This window comes from Rhinatrema bivittatum, chromosome 4, assembly GCF_901001135.1.
Source record: "Rhinatrema bivittatum chromosome 4, aRhiBiv1.1, whole genome shotgun sequence".
Lineage (NCBI taxonomy): Eukaryota > Metazoa > Chordata > Amphibia > Gymnophiona > Rhinatrematidae > Rhinatrema > Rhinatrema bivittatum.
This window is the reverse complement of record NC_042618.1, coordinates 293,252,535-293,277,781: the sequence shown is the minus strand read 5'-3', so window position 1 is coordinate 293,277,781 and position 25,247 is coordinate 293,252,535. Positions and strand designations below refer to the sequence as shown.

The 25,247-nt window shown below is 44.9% G+C and overlaps 1 protein-coding gene across 1 annotated transcript in view; it reads right to left on the bottom strand.

The window, feature by feature from the left end:
- Window positions 1-25,247, bottom strand: part of RYR3 (ryanodine receptor 3) — a 1,291,138-nt gene that overhangs the window by 416,202 nt on the left and 849,689 nt on the right. Inside the window, 4 exon segments of the mRNA XM_029600192.1 lie at window positions 2,038-2,358; window positions 18,891-19,021; window positions 19,500-19,581; window positions 21,859-22,097. Of these exon segments, the coding sequence (XP_029456052.1) occupies window positions 2,038-2,358; window positions 18,891-19,021; window positions 19,500-19,581; window positions 21,859-22,097 (773 nt within the window).

Genomic DNA, 25,247 nt, shown 5'->3' with positions numbered 1-25,247 from the left:
AGTGGGAGTGTGCAATAGGGGCTAGGGGTGAGACAGTGGGCAATAAGGACTGGGGAAGGAAGTGAGAAATGGCAGTGGGGATGAAGAAGGTGAGAGTTTTCCTTCCACTAGGTTCTGAGAAAAATAATTTGAAAACCACTGTGATAGTACACGACACCAAGGAACCCAGGAGTCCTGCTGTTAGTACACAGTGCCTTGAAACATAGGAATGTTGCCTGATATCATACAGTGCTTTTCTAATCAGGCACTGTAAGGTCTGCCCATGACACAATGGGTAAAAAGCACTGCATAGGAAGGCCATATTCAGTTGCGGGAAAAGCGGGACTTTAGGAAATTTTAGCCACAGTTTTCTCTAACCAGACTTTCCTGCATTTGTTTAGCTGGGTAGCTGTCAATATTGGCAGTACATTGGAAAACAAATTAAGCCATACCCATGGAACATCCTCACCCCCCTCAGTTTTCACCCATCTAAAATTGAGCCAGTGAGAGGGGGGTGGAAAATTCATGTTATGGCCATTGGGCACAGCTGCCCGTGGCCGGCTCAACTCACGTCATGTCATGCTTGGCTCTCTACCCCTGGTGAACTCGTGGCTGTGGCCAGTTGCTACCGCCGCGTTCCTCCTGGCTCTCTGTGCTCCACGTGGTGGCTGGGATGCCGCCGACCAGTGTTCCGACCCTGGCCCTCCTTAGGTATGCGGGCACGCCATCTGTCCTTCCTTTAAAGGACCAATGGTGAGAACTTCAGGCTCGTCCCCGGCTGATGACATTACAGGCCCAGGATACTTAAGCACCACCTCCAGCCACCACTAGCCGACTTGGCAACGAGTTCCCAGGTTCCTTCTGGTGCTTGCTCCAGTTCTCCATACCTGGTGCCCCTGCTCGGAGCACCTCACAGCGCTGCTACAGTGCAAGTTCCTGTTATTACGCTGCCATGTCGCAGGCAGTTCCTCTGTACTACTTCTCCACCTGTACCTGCTACAGCGGATCCTCTGCTCTAGTCCTGCTTCAGCACTTCAGAGTACAAGCCTCTACTTCTACACCTCCTCTAATCAGGGTCACTGCCACGTGGTCCAGCCCTATTGCTCCTGGAGCTGCAGTGGCCTCTCACCTCTTAAGGCTTTCTCTTCCTCTCCCTCCGAGAGTACCTCGGTCTTGGACTATACCTAACCTTACTGACACTCTCTGCCTCCAGCCGCTCACTCTCTCCAGGACCAGCCACACAGAGGTGCGCCTAAGACCAGCCGTCCCCAGCACCCAAGGGCTCAACCTGCGGGGAACGAGGGCCGGTACTGGCAAAGTTCCTGTTTGCCTCTGTTTCCCGGCCAGCTTCGCCTTCCAATGGTGGGGACCTGTGGGGCCCAACTCCTCAGGTAGCGTCAATCCCACCTCAGGCCAAGGGTCCACAAAACCTAACAATTCAATTAAAGTTTTTGTCCAGGTAACGTGAAAGTTATTAGGACCAACCCCTTTTAATATGGAGCTCTCAGAATTCTGAACATTAGAAGGTCCTTATTTAGCCATGGGATGTCCAGGAAAGTTAACCAGATAAACCTACCCAGTTGACTTAAAGCAGATATTCAGCAGGAAAGCTGTATTTAAGAATATATTTATTTATTTTATTTATTTATAACTTTTCTATAGCCAGTTAAATCATAAATTATCCAGGTAAGTTTATCCAGTTAACTTAGCCCCCTCTTAAATACTTACCCGGATAAGTGAGAAATCGTGAACATTTTATTCACTGCTGCAGGTTAATATGGGTCTACGACTTCAATAGGAAACAGAAACAAATAAAACAAATATTTTGTTTCCCCCTCCATTTATTATTTTTTGGTGGGGGGGGGGGAACAGTGGGATTTTTAAATCCCTTGGATAGTCCAGATAGGTCCTGAATTTAGCCAGACAAATCTTTTCAAGATCTGTACACCATACAGTAAACACTACACTCTCCACTGTGAAGAATGTGCACTTTACAATGAGTATTCTGCAATGTGAAGTCTATGCTCTGAGTAATAAGAAGTAGACATTGAGCTATACCTGCAATTCTCTTCATCCAGGAGGCTTCATCTATGCCCAGGTTGTTGTTGATGATTTTCAGAATATTGCCCAAGATGATGCTCAGGTGATCGCAGGTTACTTGAGTGCAGCAGGGTCGTGTGTTTTCAGGATTATTCTCAACTCCTTTCTCCCACCAGTAAGACAAATAACTGCACAGCATGGGCAGGATAACCTCAATGACATGGGGCATCTCTGTATAGCGGGCTCCGGATTCTGCTAAATCCTTAATGTCTTTTATCAGCATCTCCAAGTTAGGCATATCTGGGCACATCTCTTCCACTGTGTCTGGCATACCTAGAACTGGGCAGGAAATAGAGCACAGCTGAGGACACATTCAGTACATCAGAAATCAGGTCTGGAAATGTTTCAAAGACGCCACAGGTATAGTAAAAGGAAATGAAGGGAGGAGTAACAAGGGAAGTACTCACAACCTGTCAGAGTGTTTCATGATTACTGTTCCATGGGCCTCGTTTATGAAGTCTTTTTTTTTTCACATTCTGCGCCCATGAGTAAAGTAGACAGGGCACAATATTCGGTACCATTTGTCTGGCTAAGTTCAGAGTTAGCTGAATAAATGGCAGCATTCAAATATCCAGCTGTGCTCACTGCCCTTGACTTATCCAGCTAGCTTTATACCTGGCTAACAAGTACAAAGTATTAAGTATAACACTTAAGTCCGGGGTGGGGCGGCGGGTTTCCAGGGCACAGCAGAATTATGTGGCTCTGTTAGCCAGTACTCAGTGTTATCGGCTAACTTAGTACCTGATTCACTATTTGTTTTAACCATACACACAACATGGGGAGAAAAGACGTAAAAGTGAATTTTAAAAGCCCGATGAGCGCCAAAACTGGGAGATACGCAAATACGTCAGACTCGTGCTCCCTGAGTGCATTTTAAAAGCTCCCCGAGTAGTCACGTATCTCCCACTGCGCGCACAAATGAAAAGTTCTCAAAAAGGGGCGGGGAGTGTGTGTGGTCTAGGCGAGCACGAGCATTTCTGGATTTCTCAATGAAACCAAATATTAACTTGCACAAGCGCGTGCCAGGGTCCCCTACCGCATAACTTTACTTCTGCTATGGATGGCCCATAAGTCATAAAATAAAAAATGCATGTCAGCAGGATATTAAGGGTCGGGGTTAACAGGGGAAAAGGGAGGCTATTAAACTAAGGAGATTTGGAAGTCCTACCCATTGCCTGAGTGAACTGGGAACAAACGGATGAAACTGGCAATGGCATGGACACACGTGCTCCCACTTAAAATTGCTCGCACATGTACATGCCCACAGTCTATTTTATAACATATACACATATATGCATGTATGTTATAAAATAGCCGCGTCCATGGACCCAAGCTGGCAAATGTGCACACATGTGTGCCCACGCACCTGTTTAAAAGTTACCTTCCTTATGAATCTGGCCTTAGCTAGATAACTCTAGGGCTGCCTCAAACCAGTCCTAAAACTATCTGGATATGTGTACCCAGATAACTTGCTACTTAACTGGATATATTTAAAATATATCTGAGTAAATAGCGACTCAAACGTTTTAAAAAAGAAATCTTGTAGCAGTCACCCAGAACAATCCCCCATCCACCACCCTACTTAAGGCTTTAAACTGATGGGGAGTATTGTGTATGAAGCCCCCTCTCCCCCAAGACACTCTCTCCCCACAAAACAGCAAAAGAAAGTTGCAGGCCTTATAGCCCGAGGAGAAACCACAGCCGCCAACCTCCCCATGATTTGAATATCAGGAATATAAGTCCCCACCTTAACCCTTACCCATGCTAACACGAGCCCTCCTAAAATCTACGTGGCTGCTGGGACTGCAAAACAAGCACTCTGCTTCCTGTGGCATCAAGTGTTGCCTGGACAGCAATACCAGTAGTGTAAGTTATCAGTGTTGCTGTCCAGGCAATTGTATGATGCCATTAGGAAGGAACAGTATGCTTGTATTGCAATCCTGGTGGCTGCATGATTTGCAGGGTGCCGGGAGGAATGGGAGAGTTTGTGTCTGCATGGGGGGTAGTGACATGTTAAGGAGAATTCCCAGAGCCCTAAAACAAGATCCCTAAGTTTAGGTACTCAGCTATAGAAATGTTTAAAGGTGACAATTTAAATGCCTAACTCCCAAAGTTAGGCTCCTAAATGCTTTGAAAATTGTCCCCAAGGTCAATCAAGCACCATGTGTTTTTTTTCTGTACATTCAGGCTTTTCCATGTTTTAACTATTAAAAAAAAAGCAAAAAGTGGTAATATTTTGAATGTGTACCTATAAAGCATGATATTCTTGTTGCATAAAAGTCAGGCAAGTTTTACTTTTAACCTGTTCTCCCAGAGACTTTACTTTTTAGGCCCTACATAGTAGCATAGTTGATAACAGCAGAAAAGACCATTTGATCCATGCAGATTACCCAAGGATATATGCCAGCTGCCAGCCATAGAACCTGCCTGCATGTAAGATATCTCTGCTTATCCAGGATAGATTTTATTGTCTTGCTCATTAATACCTTCCATCTTAGGCAGATAAGCATACAAAATCCTTCATTTAATTCACATCTCACACTCCCCTATCCTAAATATACAGGGACAGTAACTTTAACACAAGCGAGTGCGTGCCCTCATGCACATGAATTTTATATCGCCTACCAAGTGCACACACATTGTATAAAATATACCTATTCACAGGTATGTGTGTTCCTAATTTTAAGCATTTACATGAAGAAATGTTATTCACATATTTTCCTTAGGACTTGTCAGCTTTTACACACATATCAGCACAATGAGTAAACTGAAGTCGAAAAGTTCCCCAGTGGATCCGGTTCTATTTTGGATTATTAATGGTTGCTGACTGAAATGTATGGTATTATACTGCAAATTATAAATAGATCCTTGGTGGAAGAAACTACTGAAAAATGATAAAAGAGGCTTTAGACTGACCATTTTTGAAAGAGTTGTAAATGTCAAATTTCCGCCCAATTTCGAATGTATCCACAATTGGGAAAATATTGGAGAAATGGGTAGTTTTACAATTAAGTGAATATTTGGATACTAATACGGTGTTGGAAGTTTCACAAATGGGCTTTTGAAAGAATGATGGAACCGAGCCTTTATTGGTTTCTGTACTTGATTTTCACATTGTGAGATGGATAAAGAAAATTTGATTTTGTTATTGCAGATAGATATTTCAGCTGTGTATGACTCAGTATATCATGACTTTTACTGTGTCAGCTACAGAAAATAGGAATTGCCTTTTGTGTGATAGAACCCACGGTATAAGGATAGGAGCTAAAGTATCATTGTGGCAAACAATACACTCAGGAGTACCACAGGGTTCATCCTTAGCTCCTTTTCTTTTTAATATTTACTTGAGTTCAATTGGAGAGGTTTTTAGAAAATTGTGAGTGAAGTACTTTATTTATGCTAATGATTTTAAAATATGGTCCAGGTGATATACTACCAGAAAGGAAATGTAAAGAATGTTCAGAAGTACATCAGTGGTTTGCTGACCGAAAATTAGTACTGAATGTGAAAAAGACTGTGGTTATAAGAGTGAGTTGTTATTGTGGGATAGATGACAATCAAGAAATTATGGTTTGGAGGGGAAACTATTCCTATTGTACAAGAAGCTCGAAATGTAGGAATAATCTTAGATCCTAGATTAACAATGATACCAAAGATACAAAAGGTGGCTAAAGCAGCATTAGCAAGGTTATGTTTGGTTAAGCAGATTAAGCCATTTTTTTATCTGTAGTGGATTTTAAGGCTGTAGTTCAGCTTTTGGTAATCAGTAAATTAGATTATTGCAATGGGCGATTGCAAAAATTTTAAGGGTGTTGCCATTGGTAATAAATGGTTCAGTTAGGGTCATCACAAGAACCATGTATCATGAACACATAACCCCATCTCAACAGTATTAAATTGGTTGCCAGTGGCTGAAAGAATCCATTTTAAAATGTTAGTACTTTTGTTCAAAGCACAGCACATAGATGAGAATCCATTATTGAATTTGGTACAGTCTTATAATAATGTTCGGAATTTACATTCAGAAGATCAAAATTTACTTAGGGAACCAAGTTTTGTCAATAATAGGACTGTGCTATTGTGGGTTTTAGAGTTTGTTTTTATCTGTGAATTTTTATGAATGTTTATTATGTATGCCACATAGATCAATGTGTTTGATGTCATGGGTTATAAATATTTCAAATAAATACAATTTATAATAGGCATTTGTGAAGGAAATTAACAATTTTACCAATTAGTCCACCAGTTTGCCCAGTCTATCTGTAGGTCATCAAGGCCCCTCTGGTTCTTCAGCCTGCACTCCCCCAATTTATCCAGACCCCTCACCCAGTAAGTTTTTGATTATAAAGAGTTTTATTCTGACTTATACCTGCTAAAGAGCAGAAGTAAATATGCGTGGGGCACAGCAGTACGTGTGCTGCATTGCAAGTTATAAAATCGCAATTTATACGTGTAAATCAGAATTTCTGGCTCAGTTCTCTCATGGTTTAACTCATATCTACATAGACATTTACAACACATTCACATAGCTTCCCATGCCTCAGCATGCTGTCAGTCAATCAATACTGGGATTCTCCCAAGGCTCTGCACTTTCTGCTGTTTGGTTCAATGTCTAACCTAGGCCACTGGTACACATTACTTTCCACCCTCAGCATAACAAATAGACTAAATCCACTGATGAGATTCAGTTTCACTTCCCATTAAAATAATTGGGACAGATTTTAAAAGCCTACGCGCGTAAATCCAGGTGGATTTACGCGTGTAGGGGGGGTTACGTTTGCCGGGCCTATTTTCAAAAGGCCCGGTGGCGCACGAAAAGCCCCGGGATGCGTGTAAGTCCTGGGGCTTGAAAAATGGGTGGGGTGGTCTGGGGGCGGGACTAGGGAATGACCAGAGGTCTCTGTATGGCCAATCGGCTGGCGCACGCAACCTACACCTGCCCAGAGGCAAGCGCAACTTATAAAATAAAGGTTAGGGGGGTTTTAGGTAGGGCTGGGGGGGCGGGTTAGGTAGGGGAAGGGAGGGGAAGGTGGGGGAAGGTGGTGGAAGGTGGGGGCAGCCGAAGGAAAGTTCCCTCCAAGGCCGCTCCAATTTCAGAGCGGCCTCGGAGGAAACGGGGAAAGCCCTCGGGGCTCCCCTAGGGCTCAGCGCGCACATGGTGCCCATTATGGTCTCTGACACTTCATTTTGTATCATTATGTCTCCCATCCATCAGGACCTGGCTTGCGCACAACAGACTATCACTTAATCTCAGCAAAACTGAGATCATGATAGATGGTTGTGTTCCACCATTTTCAGTTCCATACTCCTTCCTTTTCAATAATCATAATCTCCACAATACATATACAACTCACAATTTAGGTGTAAGTTTAGATCCAACACTTTCAATGAAAGCTCAGATCAAATCTGTCGTTAATGTTCCCTTTGCCACAATCTGACTTCTGTTTCATATGAAGCTATTCCAGGACACCCTGGACAACGAAGGATGTTGTCTAAACTGCAAACCTTTTATTGGTGGCCCACCATGAAAGAGGACACGTTCGCCTACGTCGCTTCCTGCGCAACCTGCGCTAAACAGAAGACACCTCCAGGATGTCCATGCGGTCTCCTCCATCCCTTGCCAGTCCCTGAAGAACGGTGGACACATATTGCCACTGACTTTGTGGTAGATTTACCATCATCAGGAGGGAACAACACCATTTGGGTAATTGTTAACAGGTTCTCGAAGATGGCACATTTTGTGGCTCTCCCAGGCTTACCCACTGCCATGGAGCTCGCCCGATTGTTCATCACCCACATCTTCCACCTGCATGGTTTGCCTAAGCACATAGTCTCCAATCGTGGAGTTTAGTTCACAGCTAACTTCTGGAAGGCATTATGCAAGAAGTTCGATATAGCCCTTGACTTTACATCGGCATATCATCCGCAGTCCAATGGCCAAACAGAAAGGATGAACGGGACACTCAAACAGTTTATTCATGCCTACGTGAACACCGACAGAATGATTGGAGTGAACTGTTGCCATGGGCAGAATTTGCCATAAACTCTCATCCAGCAACATCCACAGGATAAACACCATTCGAAGTGGTCTACGGACGACTACCACTACCATCACTGCCACTTCCGTTATCAGTGTCATCCTCAGCAGCTCAAACAGCTGCTACAGATATCCATCAACTCTGGACTCAGACTAAAGAGATGCTTATGAAAGCAGGAATACGAGCCAAGAAAGGATAAGATGCTCATCACCGCAAGGCTCCAGACTTCAAGCCTGGTGACAAGGTCTGGCTTTCAACAAAACATTTAAGACTCAAACTTCCTTCAGCTTGATTCACTCCTCGCTTCATTGGACCATTTCCCATTCTCCGATGACTGGGCAACCTCACCTACAGTCTGAAGCTACCAGCTACTCTAAAGATCCACAATGCTTTCCACGTCTCACTATTGAAACCAGTGATACTCAGTGAATTTCCCAACAAGATACCATCTAGTCCAGTAGATGCAGAAGAAGACATCGAATACAAAGTTGACGCAGTTCTCGATGTAAGAAAACGAGGCAGAGTATGGGAATACCTCCTGTCATGGGATGGTTATGGCCCAGAAGACAACTCTTGGATTCCAATGTCCAATATCTTGGATAAGAAGATGCTACAGGATTTCCATCATCTATATCCGCAAAAACCAAGACCTGGTAGGTCATTGCGTGGATGCCCTTTGAAGGGGGGTACTGTTGCATCCGTCAGTCTTCGATGGCTTCGCCCCACTTGTTGCACCCCTATCTCGGCTTCTGTCGCTTACCTGGGCAAGATGGCTACTGCAGCGTCGTCAAGCCGACTTCTCTGACATCCTCGGAACGGCTATGGTGCAGCCATTCGCCACTGCTCCTTCCAGGTACCTGCTAGGGTGCGCGTGCGCACACGCGCAACCCACATCTAAATACGCCCAGTGGCATGAACCTTGAGGGCATTCCCTCATCTGACGTTACGCCACTCCGGGCATATCTTCTTCTCAAATTTGCTAGCTCATTGAGTTGACAAAGACTCGAAGAGGCTGGAATAGACTCATTTGGATGAACTATTCCTGTCTGTGCTACTCTGCCGCTTCCCTGCTGCCTGCAGGAAGCTCTCCTTCTGCCCTTTGGGGTTTTACTACTAACTGGGGTACCCACTCCTCGGGGGCCTCCTGTTCTATTTTTCAGGTGCCATTCAGGGAACAGGTACTTGCTCCTCGAGGGCCTGCTCTCCCTGCCTCAGTGCCTGTACCTACGACAACTATCTGGTGGAATCGCATCCATAACAGCTAACACCGAGTGAGTACTCTAATATCTCATCTGTCTCATCCACAGTATCTCCTTGCTGCGGAACCTCCTGACATCACCTAGGAGAGAAGGGCTCCTTCTGCCGAGGTCCCTGAGACTACATCTCACCACTGCCACCTTGTGGCTATCTTCAAGTTGTATAATAAAAGAGTTCAATTCCAGTGTTTTGTGTATAGAGTCTAGCCCAGTGCTGTGGCTCCTCAAGGGGCCCCTCCCCGTGGCTGTGGTCATCTCCAAGGCACCAAAGGATCCACTAAAACACACGTAATAACAACGAGATGGCCAGGAAAAGATCACTGGCTTCAGAAGGGACACATGGAATGTGTTATGGATAACCAGAGTCGGTGGTAACCGGAGCTGGTATGTGCCGGGTCCAATGCGATGAGTGACTGGGAAAGGTCCAATATACCTTGGTTTAAATCTCTGAGAAGGTATCTTAAGGCGGTTGTATCATGTGCTTAACCAGACCTTATGACCAGGAAGGAACTCAGAAGCATAACGGGTATTTGTGGGGTTTTTTGCCCGAGCCGCTGCTTGACGCAGCCGGAGATTAGTTTGGTTCCAGAGGGCTTTAAGAGCCTCAGCTGTAGTTTGTGTGGCTGGTGAATGCACGGTAAGCGTAATAGGTAGTGGAGGCCTTGACTGTCTACCATAAACGATAGCGAATGGCGACACTCCTGTAGCAGCGGCGATATGGGAGTTATGGGAAAACTCCACCCAAGGAAGAAGCTCTGCTCTGTTGTCTTGCCGATTATTTATATAGGCAAGTAAAAAGACTTTCAGGGAATGGTTCATATGTTCGGCTTGACTGATGGCCTGTGGGTGGTAAGCTGTGGTAAGGCTGATGTTAATGCCGAACTTGCAACACAGAGCACGCCAGTAGTGGGCTACAAACTGGGGTCCTCTATCTGAGACAATATCCTTGGGTAAGCCGTGCAGGCAGAATACATGGAAAAAGAACAGGCGTGCCAGCTCTGGAACAGAAGGTTGACCAGGCAGTGGAAAAAAGGCCATTTTTGAAAACCTGTCAATGATGATCTATATAACAGTGTTTCCTTTGGATGGTGGTAAGTCCACAATAAAATCCATGGAAAGGTGTGTCCACGGCTTCTCTGGAGCAGGAAGTGGCTGGAGGAGGCCCCCAGGGCTGACCAACAGGGGGCTTTTGCTAAGCACAGATATTACAGGAATCAACGTATGCTCTGGCATCCGTGGCCATGGTAGGCCACCAGAAGAATTGCTGGAGTAGTGCAAGCATTCGCGCCTGTCCAGGGTGACCAGCGAACTTGAAGTCATGTGGCCACCGGAAGACTCTCTCATGGAGATGACGGGGCACAACAGTTTTCCCAGCAGGGACTGGGAAGGTTGCAGATAAACAGATACATGTAGGATCGATGATGTGATAGGCTCTTCAGGAACATCCTCAGGTTCAAAGGAAGAGACAGGGCATCGGCCTGGAGGTTTTTCTCTGCTGGCTGATACTGGAGTTCAAAATTAAACCTGGAAAAGAACAAGGCTCAGCGGGCCTGGCGAGCGTTGAGGCGCTGGGTGTGACTCAGGTGTTCAAGGTTTTTATCGTCAGTGAATATGGTGAGTTTATATTGAGTGCCCTCTAATCAGGGATGCCACTCTTCTAAAGCAAGCTTGATTGCAAGCAACTCCCGATCTCAGATACTGTAATTCTGTTCTGTGAGGGAGAATTTGTGGGAGAAGAAGGAACATGGAGTCAGAGTCCCAGGTTCGAATGCTGACTCAAGATTGCCCCAGCCCCAATTTCAGAGGCATCTACCTCGACCAGAAAGGGGAGGTTAGGGTCTGGATGGCGTAGACAGGGCCCATCAAAAAAAGCCCTTTTGGGACGCTGGAAGGCTGTAATGGCCTCAGGTAGTCAATACATGGTAGTCAATACACAGTCTTAAAGATCTGTCTTCTTCGTGACAAAGAAAAATCCTGCTCCGGCGGGAGAAGTAGAAGGTCAGATAAACCCTTTAGCCAGGTTCTCTCGGATGTTCTCCATCATGGCACGGGTTTCAAGTTGAGAGAGAAAGTCTGGCCTCGAGGAGGCATGGTATCAGGTAAAAGTTCAATTGGACAATCAAACATGTGGAGAGGTGGAAGGATATCAGCCTTCTGTTTTGAAAAAAACATCCTCAAAGTCCGCATATGGGGCTGGAAGGCCAGAGGACGTGGTCACTAAAGGAACTGTAGGAGGTGGTACTACCTTCTTCAAACAGGTCTGATGACAGGCTGGACTCCATTCAATGAGTTGCAGGGATCCCCAGTCAAACTGGGGAGAGTGACGCTGGAGCCACGGTAAGCCCAAGACCATGAGGTGAATAGATTTTTCCAAGACAAGAAATTCCACTCTTCGAGATGGAGAGCACCAGCAAGAAGGTGACCTGGCTCGGTGGTCAGGGAAATCCAGCCGGGTAATGGCTCACCATAAATAGAAGCAATACACAGAGAAGTCTCTAGGGATCGGGTAGCAATACTCAGAAGCTGAACTAAATCTTTGAGAATAACATTTTCCCCTGCTCCGGAATCAATCAGTTCAAGGACTGGGAAGGACTGGGAGTCCCAGGTTAAAGTCACTGGGAGAGATAACTGAGGGGCCAGAGAAGTAGCGCCCAAGTTCAGGACCCCAACCAAATTTAGGCCCTGAAGTTTCCCGGATGGACTGCACAGGTCTGGAGACGATGGCCTGACGCTCCGCAATATAGACATAGGCCCGACCGCCTCTGCTGGAGGTGCTCTTCCGGGGACAAATGCCCACGGCCCAACTGCATAGGCTCTTCCACTTTCACTAACGAAGAAGTTTAGCCAGTGGTGGGACTCGTTGTAGGTGGTGAGCGGAGCATTTCGAGGTGGACCTCCGGGGCATTCAAGTCTCCTGGTGGTACTCTTGGAGGCTATGGTCGATGTGGCCTGTCAAGTGGATAAGGTCTTCAAGGGAAGACGGGAGCTCATGGGCTGCCAGTTCGTCCTTGAGCTGAGGAGAAAGTCCATCCAGATAAATGGCTCGAAGGCAATCTTCTTGCCAGAAGAGCTCTGTTGCCAGAGTCCAAAATTCTATGGTATAGTCAAACAGGGTCCGTTGACCTGGCCGCAAATGAAGCAGATTGGAGCTTGCCACAGCCTGCCATCCAGGATTGTCAAAAGTCTGACGAAAGATGGTCACAAAATGAGAAAGTTCTTGTAGGGGCGAGTCTGACCGCCCCCATAGGGGTGAAGCCCATGCCAACGCCTTACCCTCCAATCGAGACAGAATGAAGGTAACCTTCATGAGTTCCTCTTGGAAGATGGATGACTGCAGAGCAAACTGCATGTAGCATTGATTAATAAATCCTCTGCAGAGCTTGGAATCTCCATTGAAACGAGGCAGAGCTGGTAGGGTCCACAAAACCCTGGAAGAGGAGGGATCTGGCTTTTGGCTAACGGAAGCTGGTGCTGGAACTGCATGACCAGGCTGGGCATCAAGCCGAGCATGAAGACGCTCAAGAGAGGTGGCCAATGCCTCAAGGAACCGCTGCTGTTCTTGCACTTTAGATGTCAGCCCAGGGATGGCCTGGAGGGCAAATGGCTCCACCCAGTCAATGTTCTTTGCAACCTGTTTTGCTGTGTTGCACCAGAGGTGGACTCTTGAGCCAAGGTGGAGTTGGCGCTACCCATAGGGCAAGTCCTATGGGTCCCCACCGTTGGTAGACGGAGCTGGCTGACTGACGGAGGCTAACTGGAGCTTTGCCAATAAAAGCCCTCATTCCCTGTAGGTTGAGCTCTTGGGTGCCAGGGCCGGCTGGAGTTAGGTGAGCCTCCATCTGAGGACTTCCAGAGGATGAAGATGAAGTCAGCCAAGGGCCAGCAGTGGTAGGACTAGCAGGTCTGATCTGGACGAGGCGGAGTCCCAGAGACCCAAGCGCCAAATGGAACGAGAGGCAGACAGGAGGTGCTCGAGTAAAAACAGGCTGAAGCCTGAGAGGCCAAGTCCAGACTGAATATAGTAGAGGTGTCATAGAACAAGCAGGAGTCAAGGCAGGTGGCTGGCAAGGTAGAGCGGAGAGGCAAGGCAATGGTCAGGTCCAGGAGATAAACAGTAACATGGTCAGACAAAGCAGACTCGGGTCCAGAAGATGATCAGTAGCGTGGTCAGGCAAAGCAGAGGTCGGGTCCAGGAGATGACCAGTAGCGTGGTCAGGCAAAGCAGAGGTCGGGTCCAGGAGATGATCAGTAGCGTGGTCAGGCAATGCAGCGGTCAAGTCCGGGAGTCAATCCGTAGAACAAGTAGAATCACACAGGAACACAGGAACAAGGAGAACACCGGAACTTGGAACAGGAACACGAACAAGCCAGGAACCAGGAACACGAAGGGGTCACCAGTAAAGCACATCCAGTGTGCAGACCTGTTGCAAAGACAACTAACTGTGGCTGGGCCTGGCCTAATATACCTGGACTCAGTGACATTATCATCCTGGGCCGCAGGTTAGTTTTCTGCTGCGGCCCCTTTAAAGGAACAAGAGGTTCGCACATGTGCGCCTAAGGAAGGGCGCGGCACCTGATGGCGGCGCCTCCCCAGACCGCGCGGGGAGGCCCGCCATGGAACATGGGCACATGTAACCGAGGTAGGAGCATGGACGTCCATAGCAGAGGCAGAAGCATGGGCACTCACAGCAGAGGCAGGAGCAACGGGACAGGCCTGAGGTCGCAGGTGGTGGCCCATGGTCACAGAGGAGACAGAGCCAGACGGTGGAGCGGGCAACAGAGGGTAAGAGGGCCTGGCCGTGGTCCTGCCACAGCCAGCAAATGCAACATGGTCCTCAGAGTTTGAAGTCTTTCTGAGCATGTGTGGAAGTTCCCTCTCACAATTTCTTCCTCATGAGCCCCTCAATTTTTTCCAGAGCTTAAGCTTAAGAAGAATAGTTGACTTTCCAGGAAGGTGAGTAGTTAATAAATGTATGGCTCATTTATCCTCCTGACTACAGAGGACCCCAGTTACAGGTATGTAATATTACTCTCTCCATCAAAAAGCAGGATTAAGTCAACAATAACCATTGGGGAGTTCCAAACTAAGACTTGCCTTGTAGAGCAATTACTTAATAGAGAACCCGACTCCACACATTGGAGAGTAGACTACTGGATGAACTGTCTGCAAAAAACTGCTTACCCAAAAATACTTTCTCTTCGGTTCGTATTGTCCAAATAATAGTAGATTGTAAAGGTGTGAACAGTGTGAAGAAACAGGATTTTTATACAGGCAGAAGCAACCTGAAGAGAGAGGGAACTCTAAAGGGAGTCCCAGGGGAAACACTGCTTTAAGGCAGAAAGAAAAAGTAAACAAGGGAGAGGACCCCAACATGTAAAAACCACACAAATGCAGGTAACTAAGTAAAATTGTAGCAGGTACTACAATTGGCTTCAGATTTTACTGGGCATTAAATTTAAGGTTCTTTCCCTTACTTTTCAGGCTATACATGGTAGTGGGCCGACTTATTTGAAGTATCCGGCCTTTGAGGTTAGTAGGGGCCTCTTTGTTGGTTGTTCCTGGGGCTAGAACTGTCTGGTTGCAAGAAACTAGAAATCAGGCGTACTCTTGGGTTGGCTCTACTTTATGGAATAGCCTCCCAGTTGAGGTCTTCTGAAAGCAAGTTAAAGCCCTTTTTTTCAGGAAGCCTTTGCGGTGTCATAGAATATTGTTTTTTATGTTTTACTCTGTTTTTATATATGTTTGTTTAATTTTGTTTTAACTTATGGTTTTTTTTGTAATCCTCCCAGAACAGTTTTTCTGGTAATTGGGTGGAAAATAAATTACTGCAAATAAATAAATAGTTCAGATTAAGAAAAACTGAGGGTCTCATGAGTCAATGACAGCACACATGCATGCTCAGAAAAAATTCTGAACACTGAGAGCTAGGTTATGGTTGATTTAATCCTGCATGTTGATGGAGAGCCAAATCTACTATCCTGCTGGAAAGCTATTTCTAGCCACTAATGTGATGTGAATAAGTAGACTGACTTCTATGACTCAGCCTTGCAAATCTCCTCGATGAAAGTAGACCTTAAACGGGCAACCAGCAATACCATGGCCCTAACATTATAGACCTTGACATGCCCGTTTAAGCCAGAACTGTGTAGACATGTAATATGTTATTTAAGTAGGCATAATGAGGTCCATAGTCAAAGGGGTTTGTCCGGGTAACTTTTGAGTTTCTTAGACGCACCCTAAGGTTTAAATTTATGGCTTCTTTTAACAAGATACATTTTACCAAAGTAAGCCATTATCCGGATAAGTTAGAGGCATTTCTGGGCTCCTACAAGATGGAGTTAGCTTGCTGAAGAATAGAGATGAGCTTCGTTTTTTTCTACCGTGTTGTTTTTTGAGTCGGACGCTTCGGGGTAAAGTTTGTTTTTCCTCGGTTAGTTTTTTGGAAAAACAAACAAAAACTAAACGGGGAAAAACGAAATGGGCCCAAAAAATGATGCAGGAAAATGAAGCTCAAAAAAACCCACCCCAAGCGTTAAAATTTACTATAATACATTAAATACAACCCCCCAGACCATCCCGATCCCTCCCCAAGACTTACTAACATCCCTGGTGGTCCAGCAGGGTCCCGCGAACGATTTCTCCCTCCGTACCATCGGGCTTTTGGGCCTGCCTCGCATCAAAATGGCGCCGATAGCCTTTGAGCTACTATGTCACAGGGACTACCGGTGCCATTGGTCATCCCCTGTCACATGGTAGGAGCAATGGATGGCCAACGTCATCTTGTGCTCCTACCATCCCAAACCATCCTGTCCCCCACAAGACTTGCCAAAAGTCCCTGGTGGTCCAGCGGGGGTCTGGGAGCGATCTCCTGCACTCGGGCCGTCGGCTGCCAGTAATCAAAATGGCGCTGATAGCCTTTTCCCTTACTATGTCATAGGGGCTACCGGCATCATTGGTCAGCCCCTGTGACATAGTAGGAGCACAAGATGGCGCCAGCCATCCATTGCTCCTACCATGTGACAGGGGCTGACCAATGGCGCCAGTAGCCCCTGTGACATAGTAGGTCAAAGACTATCAGCGCCATTTTGATGCGAGGCAGGCCCAAAAGCCCGACGGCACGGAGGGAGAAAATGCTTGTGGGACCCTGCTGGACCACCAGGGATGTTAGTAAGTCTTTGGGAGGGATCGGGATGGTGTGTGTGTGTGTGGGAGGGGGTTGTATTATAGTAAATTTTAATGCTTGGGGTGTTATTTTACTTAAAAAAATAAAATGTGCCCCTCCTCCCGTACAAACCCGAAAAACTAATTTTCCTCATAGTTCGGGGAAAATAAGTTTCGGGGTTCGGGGCCCCCGACCCATGACGAATTAGGCAATTTCATTGAAATTGCCTAATTTGTGATAAATGAATGCACATCTCTACTGAATAACTTACCCAGTTAACTCTGATATGATAATTTATCCTGCCAAGTCTGGACAAGCCTAGGAGCAATGCTAAAGTTATCTGAGCGCATATATGTGGCTCTTTGAGCATCAGGACTGAGTGACATCAAAGGGAAGAAGAAGCTTACCACTCTCAACCCATTTGACTTTGGTTCGGTAGTACCAAGACAGGTTCAGGTGCTGACTGTTTTGGCATTGCATGCTTGGGACTGAAGAAGAGGTGTTAAGAACATAAGAACATAAGAAATTGCCATACTGGGTCAGAACAAGGGACCATCAAGTCCAGCATCCTGTTTCTAACAGTGGCCAATCCAGGCTGCAAGGACCTGGCAAGTACCCAAACACTAAGTAGATCCCATGCTACTGATGCCAGTAATAGCAGTGGCTATTCTCTAAGACAACTTGATTAATAGCAGTTAATGGACTTCTCCTCCATGAACTTATCCAAACCTTTTTTAAACCCTGCTACACTAACTGTACTAACCACATCTTCTGGCAACAAATTCCAGAGCTTAATTGTGCATTGAATGAAAAATAATTTTCTCTGATTAGTTTTAAATGTGCTACTTGCTAACTTCATGGAGTGCCCCCTAGTCCTTCTATTATCCGAAAGAGTAAATAACCAATTCACATTTACCTGTTCTAGACCTCTCATGATTTTCAAAACCTCTATCATATCCCTCCTCAGCTGTCTCTTCTCCAAGATGAACAGCCCTAACCTCTTTAGCCTTTCCTCATAGTGGAGCTTTTCCATCCCCTTTATCATTTTGGTCATTCTTCTCTGTACTGTCTTCATCTCAACTATATGTTTTTTGAGATGCGGTGACCAGAATTGTACACAGTATTCAAGGTGTGGTCTCACTATGGAGCGATATAGAGACATTATGACATTTTCTGTTTTATTCACCATTCCTTTCCTAATTCCTAACATTCTGTTTGGATGGATCACTCAATGCATCAAGAAGTGTCAAAGTCCCTGATATTGAGAACTTTTGACATGTTATGTTATTACCTCAGCAATAGTCTGTGCAGCTTGGCTTGGAAGATTGCCAAAGATTACATCGGGGTCAGCTTCATAGGGGAGTTGACATCCTCTCCTGCTCTTTGAAGACCAAGGATGAAAACTGGAGATTGGCACAGTTGTGTCTGAGTCTTGAAGACAGAGCTCACCTCCAAATGCAGCTACTTCGAACAGTGTGGAACCTTCTACATCACCTGTCTCTCTGGTGTGTCAAAGAGATGTGATAATGCCTCAAAGCCTCTGCTTGATACTTTATGCTGGCTATTTTTGGTTTTGTGCTCAAGCATTCACAGCCCTAATCTTAGTTTGAGTTTGTGGCATATGATTTAACTCAACTCTTAAGTCTGTCCTCTGACTGAGGACATGAAGAGGTTGAGGGCTCCTTTCATGAAGCCTGGTCAGCAGCAGTCAGTGGGCCTCACATTTAACCTTTGAAACCACTTTCAAGATACTGGTAGGCAGGAAAGTAGGCAGAGCCAGACTTCATGGGTCCAAACTGCTCTGACATCTTATTCCAAATACCACAGCTAGAGGCATTGCAGCCTTGTCCCAGACACTTGTAACAAACTTCATGATGGTCGGTGATGGACATTTTTCTTTTTACACTTGGGACAGAATTTGAAGTTGCTGTTCTGCTGCTTTTATATTATGGGGAAAACTGACAAGGCAAAATCAAATGAGAACACTGAATTCCATCATTCATAGGTTAGGATATGAATCCCAGCACTAGAAGGTAAGGTAACAGGTGATATTTACTAGTTGGCTCAAGTGGTTGGTGGGTAAGAATCCCAGCAATGGTAGTTGATATAGTACATTATTATGACTCTGTATGTTCTGATGTCTGAGATGGAAGGTAGGTAGTTATGACACCTACTGTAAATAGATGAGGTGGTAGCTAGTTTGGAAATCCTATGCTCTGATGTCAGAGGTGGCAGGTGGTTATGAATTGCACACTGGCATCTAATATTATAAATGTTTATGAATCCTAGTGCAAATAGGTGATATGGTAGATGGTTATGAATCCCTATATTCTGGTTCCTGTCTGAACACTTACTGGCACGTTCCCTCAGAGTCTTGGTGTTGAAAACAGACACAGAGTTGTTGAAGTTCAGTGAAGGTTCCAGGAAAGCAACAGGAATGGCTCCAGCCAAAGCCGCCAGGCATTCCCCCAGGGCTGGACGCTGCCTACAAAACAAGTAGCACGTTACTAGAGCTTAGAAACAAAATAGGTAAAAAAAAAAAAAAAAGAAGCCCTGCTCTGTCAATTTGCTGATATTACACAGTCTAGATTCATTTCATTATTGTAAATTTACTAGCTCCACTGAAGAGAAAAGGATATTACAGAGTTTTTAAAATAATAATAATTACATTCAAAATAGTAAACTGGGAACCATTTTATCTTAGGGTTTTCTCTCATCTCCCAGTTTCATTTTTTAATTGTGGGAGAATGTGATAGAGATTTACTGAATTTACTATTTTTCTATTTTAGGCATCCATTTACCCTCCAGGATCTTCTCTCTGACCACCTTCCCTTCAGTCTCTAAATAAAGTCTAACAAAGGCTCATTGATTATGCAGATCGGCGCCTTTTCAATGCAGCATGCATGCTTTGTCCCTTCTCATTCCCAGAGTAGATATATTTTTCATCTTTATAATTCACCTACCTTTCCACATAGATATTTTTTCCTGTCCCTAGGGAATAGAGGCTGGACAGAATTCGATAGCATGAGACTTGCACATCATCCACTGAAAAAAGCAGGGGATAAATTTATAACTTATGTAACATTCTGCCAGACTGATCATACAATTGTACCCTAGGCTGGTTATCCAGCTGTATCATTCTTAGTAGGTGCTCACTGTAGTCTGTGCTCCACCAGCGCCAACCAATAGACAGGCTGACGGAACTAGTAATAACTTCAGCAGAATGTGACTCAATAAATACATGCTTGGGACAGGTGCTTCCTCCATCCTGTGGATCTACAATTTCACAGGCTGCAGCAACACAAATGGCATAGTTAACCCAGATATTCTCCTCCATTGCCCTCTCCCTGAGTAAAGAGGAAATGACAACATTCCCTTTCATACTTTTCTTAGCATCTTTTTGGCTAAGAAAAAATGTAAAGTCTGAGCCATGAGTTAAGGATAGTCCCTTTTTGGCCTTTTGACTAAGACCAAGAATGTGTACAATATGGGGATGAAGGTTGCTAATGTCTTACTACCACTGGGACATGAGATTGAGATGACGCTGGCTAAATCAGAAGAATCAATAAAATATAGCCATAAGTTTGGACTTTACATCTGGGGTCACTCCTGGACCCCTGCTGGACCACCAGGAACTTTTTGCAAGTCTTGAGGGACCTTCCTGACCCCCACAATACTTGCCAAAAGTCTCTGGTGGTCCAGCGGGAGTCCAAGAGCGACCTCCTGCATTCGGGCCATCGGCTGCCAGTATTCAAAATGGCACCAATAGCCTTTGCCCTCACTATGTCACAGGGGCCGACCAATGGCACCGGTAGTCCCTGTGACATAATGAGGGCAAAGGCTATCGGTGCCATTTTGATTACTGGCAGCTGACGCCCCGAGTGTAGGAGGTCGCTCCCGGACCCCCGCTGGACCACCAGGGACTTTTGGCAAGTATTGTGGGGGTCAGGAAGGTCCCCCAAGACCAGCGGGGGTCCGGGAGTGACCTCTGCATTCAGGCCATCGGCTGCCAGTATTCAAAATGGCGCCGGTAGCCTTTGCCCTCACTATGTCACAGGGGCCGACCAATGGCACCGGTAGTCCCTGTGACATAGCGAGGGCAAAGGTTATTGGTGCCATTTTGATTACTGGCAGCCGACGGCTCGAGTGCAGGAGGTCGCTCCCGGACCCCCACTGGACCACCAGGGACTTTTGGCAAGTCTTGTGGGGGTCAGAAGGGTGGGGGGTTGTATTTAATTAAATTTTAGCCGGGAAACGAATAAGAATGAATGCATTAACATATCGGGGGGCCCCCTTGCCGAATACAATGTATCTGCCCCCCGACGAATACGAATTCCGAATGCAAAGTATGGCGTCCCTCTGCACATCCCTAGTAACAAGCATGTTTAACAGGCCTACTGCTATGGGAATAATAGATCTATGGACAATGACCAAACTACATATGTAGGGCTTCTGATTTTAGGTGTTTATAAAACTCAAATTTAGGTATTTATTTTCCAGCTAAGAAGGGGTCCTTTGGAGGCACCAAAAATTTGTGTTTTTGCAGTGCAGGTGCTATTGTTGGGTACCTTTTTTTTCTTTGAATCAAATACATACATTTGTGCAGCTGAAGAATCAACATGGAAAAAGCACAAAAAGAAAAGTAGAGATGAGACAGAACTAGGGAAAGTGGTCTTTTTCCAGTGTTTATTTAATAAACAACTATTTTATTTACAATGGGATGTTTTGTCAGGGTTTATGGGTTATAACTTAAAATCAGAAGCCCTATATGTACTGTATATGATAAACTACCATGAGATAAAAAGGTCTTTTGAACACCGATACATTACAAATTGACACATTTCTCTTAGTTTCCTGGAGCCCAATATTCAAAGTTATCTGGTTATCTAAGTTATCTAAGATATTACTTATCCAAATAACTTACAAGGGATAACTGGATAAGCTCTAGTTATCTGAGCTGATTTAACTTATTCGGTTAACTTAAATGGATAAGGCTGAATATAGGCACTTATCCAGTCAAGATAACTGGATAAGTAGTACTGCCCCGATCTGCCCATTCCCCACCCATTGACTATCCAGTTATCTACTTAGCTGAATTACTGACTTATCCGGCTAAGTGGCACCCATTGAACATAGCCGGATATTCAGTGGCTGCCACTTAGCCATATAAATCCTACTTATCCGGCTAAGTAGCATTTTAATATTGAGCCCCTGATATTCAGTGGTGCTGCTACAGGCTTGGCTTTAGGTCTTACACTCTATGAACATATGTCTTAGCAGTGAACTGGGTTGTGGTGTATTTAGAGATCAAGACACACTTACATAGTAAGTCTGAGCCAAACTGGTGCTGGGTGATGTGTTCAAAGATGGAAGTCAGGATAGGGAGCAGCGCCACTGTGGTGTAGTTGATGTTCTGGGATACCCCTTTCATCTGTGTTCGAGAATGGGTAAATTTGCCAAGTTTCAGGTTTTCCAAAGTTTTCTCCAAGTCTTCTGCAGCATTTTCAAAGAAAGATCGTACACTTGCTTTCACTAGCTCTGACCCTGACTTCATAACTGTGCTGTGAAAAGAGTAAGTCAGACATCATAAGCTTCATCTACCATTCTTGCTGCAGCAACAACTAGGGTTGTGCATTTGTTTAAAACAAATTGCTTATCTGAAAAAAAGTCCCCATTTGTTTCATTTGTGGGATCCATAAAATGAATGGAGCCCTTTCCATGAATGAAATATATCATATTTGTTTCATTCATTAGCTCATTAAAATCTATGGAATTCACAGGATTCTAAGGGAGATCATGTGGAAGTCTATAGAACATCCAGCCCTTGCCTGTTACCCATGTATTAACTCACAGACTAGTCTTGGAGTGGGCAGGATATGTCACCAAGGAGACTAGAATGCCTACATATCAGAGTGAAGCATTTTTCTAATTTAGCCTATCGCTGTTCTGTAGAACCATTGACTCTGATCTTGAGTTCTGAGCATGTTTGAGAAGAGGATTCAGGATTGTGCATTCTTCTTGGATGTCATCTGAGAAGGGACATGCTTCTGGTTGAGCTCTCACAGAGTGTTCAACTGTGCTTTTTGCCTTTTGTTAAGAACTAGAAAAATGGCATATCTTTTTGGCTGCTGTTTCTCTACACTAGTTTTGTTCTTACTGTCAAAATTACTCACTGAGAAAAGAAGAGTTGTGACAAACAGGCTGATAGCAGTAGCAGTTTGGCACAGCTTTTCCTCTTCCTTTGGGGAGGGTGCAAAGCAGGCAGGGTAGGAGAGACTGGGGACACAGTGCCAGTACAGAGTGTTTTTTTTTCTCTGTCTGGCTCAGCAGTGCAGATAGTGCAGCAAGAAAGCAAAGTAGGCAGGTGGCCACTTTGTGGATCCTGTGAGCAGAGCATAGTTTTAGCTGTGCTGTGTGTGCACTATTGACACTGCATGGTCTCCATGTGTATAGTGCATACTTACATACAGAGTGTACACTAACACTACACACAGTCAATTCCATTAAAAGTAATAAAGAGTAAAAATCTCTATCATCCAAATCCCTAGTAGGCACTGCAGAGACAAATCACATCATGTCAGAGTAAGGCAGAGGCCGAGGGAAGAATGCAGGTGGCAAAGGAGGTAATAAAACAGGGAGTCTCCCACCAAAACTTAAATGGAATTTTTTTCAATTAGAAAATAGCAGGAGACATGCTTCTCCAGCCAGAAAAACATTGAAATGCAGGGAGGAAGTGCCATAAATACCACCTGTTTCTCTCCCTGTTGTTTTGGAGGGGAGGGAAAGGGCAGGAAGTAGAAGCAGCAAGGCAATAGAGGCATAAGTATAAGTCATAAAACCACCAGCAGTGCAATCTTCTGTAGTTAGTACTGAAGAAGCAGCAGAAGCAGTATTGGCAGCAACTTCCTCTGAATCAGAAGAATCTCCTTTTATAGGATTCCCTGAAGAAGAAACTGAAGAGCTATTAGGAGGGTTAGTTACTAACATCTTAGCCGGTGATGGAGGAGAGAGAGAAAACTAGTGGTGATGGTGAGAGAAAGCAGGTGATGACAGCAAAGCCAAAGCTAGTCTATGGCCGATATGGCCTTGGCCATAGGTGCTATCAATCAGGGGCACTGTCATGCGAAACCATCAACCTCCCTCCCCCCAGCCCCAACAGTAAAAAGCAGCAAGGCCCAGAGGACTGCGAAGAGCAACATCCGACTCCCTCTACTCGCCCTCAGTGGTGAAGAAAGCCATGAAAAACAGAGGCATCCTCCTCCTCTGAGCCCCCTGCTGGCCCTGGGAGTGAACAGCAGCATAACCCAGAGAGCCGCAAAAAACATCAAACTTCTCCCTACCCTTCACACCAGCAGTGAAGAGCAAAATGGTCTGTGGGGTTGCAAAAAGCATTGATCTCATTCCCCACTCTAGCAGTGAAGAGCAGCAGGGCCTCAATGAACATTGGCCTCCTCCCTCTACACCAGCAATAAGGAGCAAAGTGGGCTGCCGTGAGTAAGAAGCACTGGCCTCCCTCCCCATGCTGCAGCACAACTGGAGGTTAGAAGATAAAGAGAACCTATGAAGTATGTGTATTTGTGTGTGAGTGTATGAATGAGCAGGTGAGAAAGCCTATGAGCATGTATGAATGACCAAGCAGATGAGCATATGAGTGTGTGTTTGTGTACATGACTGAGCACGTGAAAGAGCCTACGAGTGTGTGAATAATTGGCATGTGAGCATATGAGCATATGTGTGTGTGTGTCTGTGTATGACTGAGCATGAGAGAGAGCCTATGAACATGTGTGAATGATTGAGCATGTGAGCTTATGAGCATGTGTGTGTGTGTGTATATGTGTGTGTGTGTGTTGGTGTGTATGACTGAGCATGTGAGAGAGCCTGTGAGTGTGTGTGAATGATTGAGCATATAAGAGAGCCTATGTGCAAATGATTTAGCATGTGAGAGCATGTGTGAATGATTGAGCATGTGAGAGCATATGAGCGTGTATGTGTGTATGATTGAGTATATGAGAGAACCTACTAGCTTGTGTGAATGATTGAGCATGTGAGAATGCATGAGCATGTGTGTTTGTATATGGCTGAGCATGAAAGAAAGCAAATGAGCATATGTCTAGCTGAGCATGAGAGTGCAAATAAGTTTGTGTGTATATATGATTGAGCATGTGTGAGAAAAATGGAGAAAGTTTGTTACACAACAGCCCCCCCCAACCCCCATTAATCCATGACATTCTCATATCATCTGCAAATCAAAATTTTGCAGGTATAGACAACAGGGAATTGTTTTTATCCTTATTAGTTTTAATTATTGGATGTTTTTTTATGTATCAGTTGTTTTGAAATCTTTTATTGATGTTTGGAAAAGTTTCATATGAGTTTTTAATTATTGGATGTTGTATTCATCAGTTGTTTTGAAATATTTATCATTTTTATTATGATTTATATTTCTTGATTTTGTTTGATATTTTATGAGGAATGATGTTTCTGTTTTTCCATCATTGAATTGCATATAGAATCTGGATGCTTGTGGTTTCTTGTTCATTTTTTGTCTTCATGTATTTATTTACACTTTATGGTCTCTCTATTCAGTATTTCAGTGTCTGTCTGTGCTCTGAATGTGTGAACAAAGTGAGGTGTTCTGCTAGTGTGTCATTCCTGTGTAGGGATTTATAACAGCCTGGGTTGTTCTGTTTTCTTAATAGGAGGTGTATTAG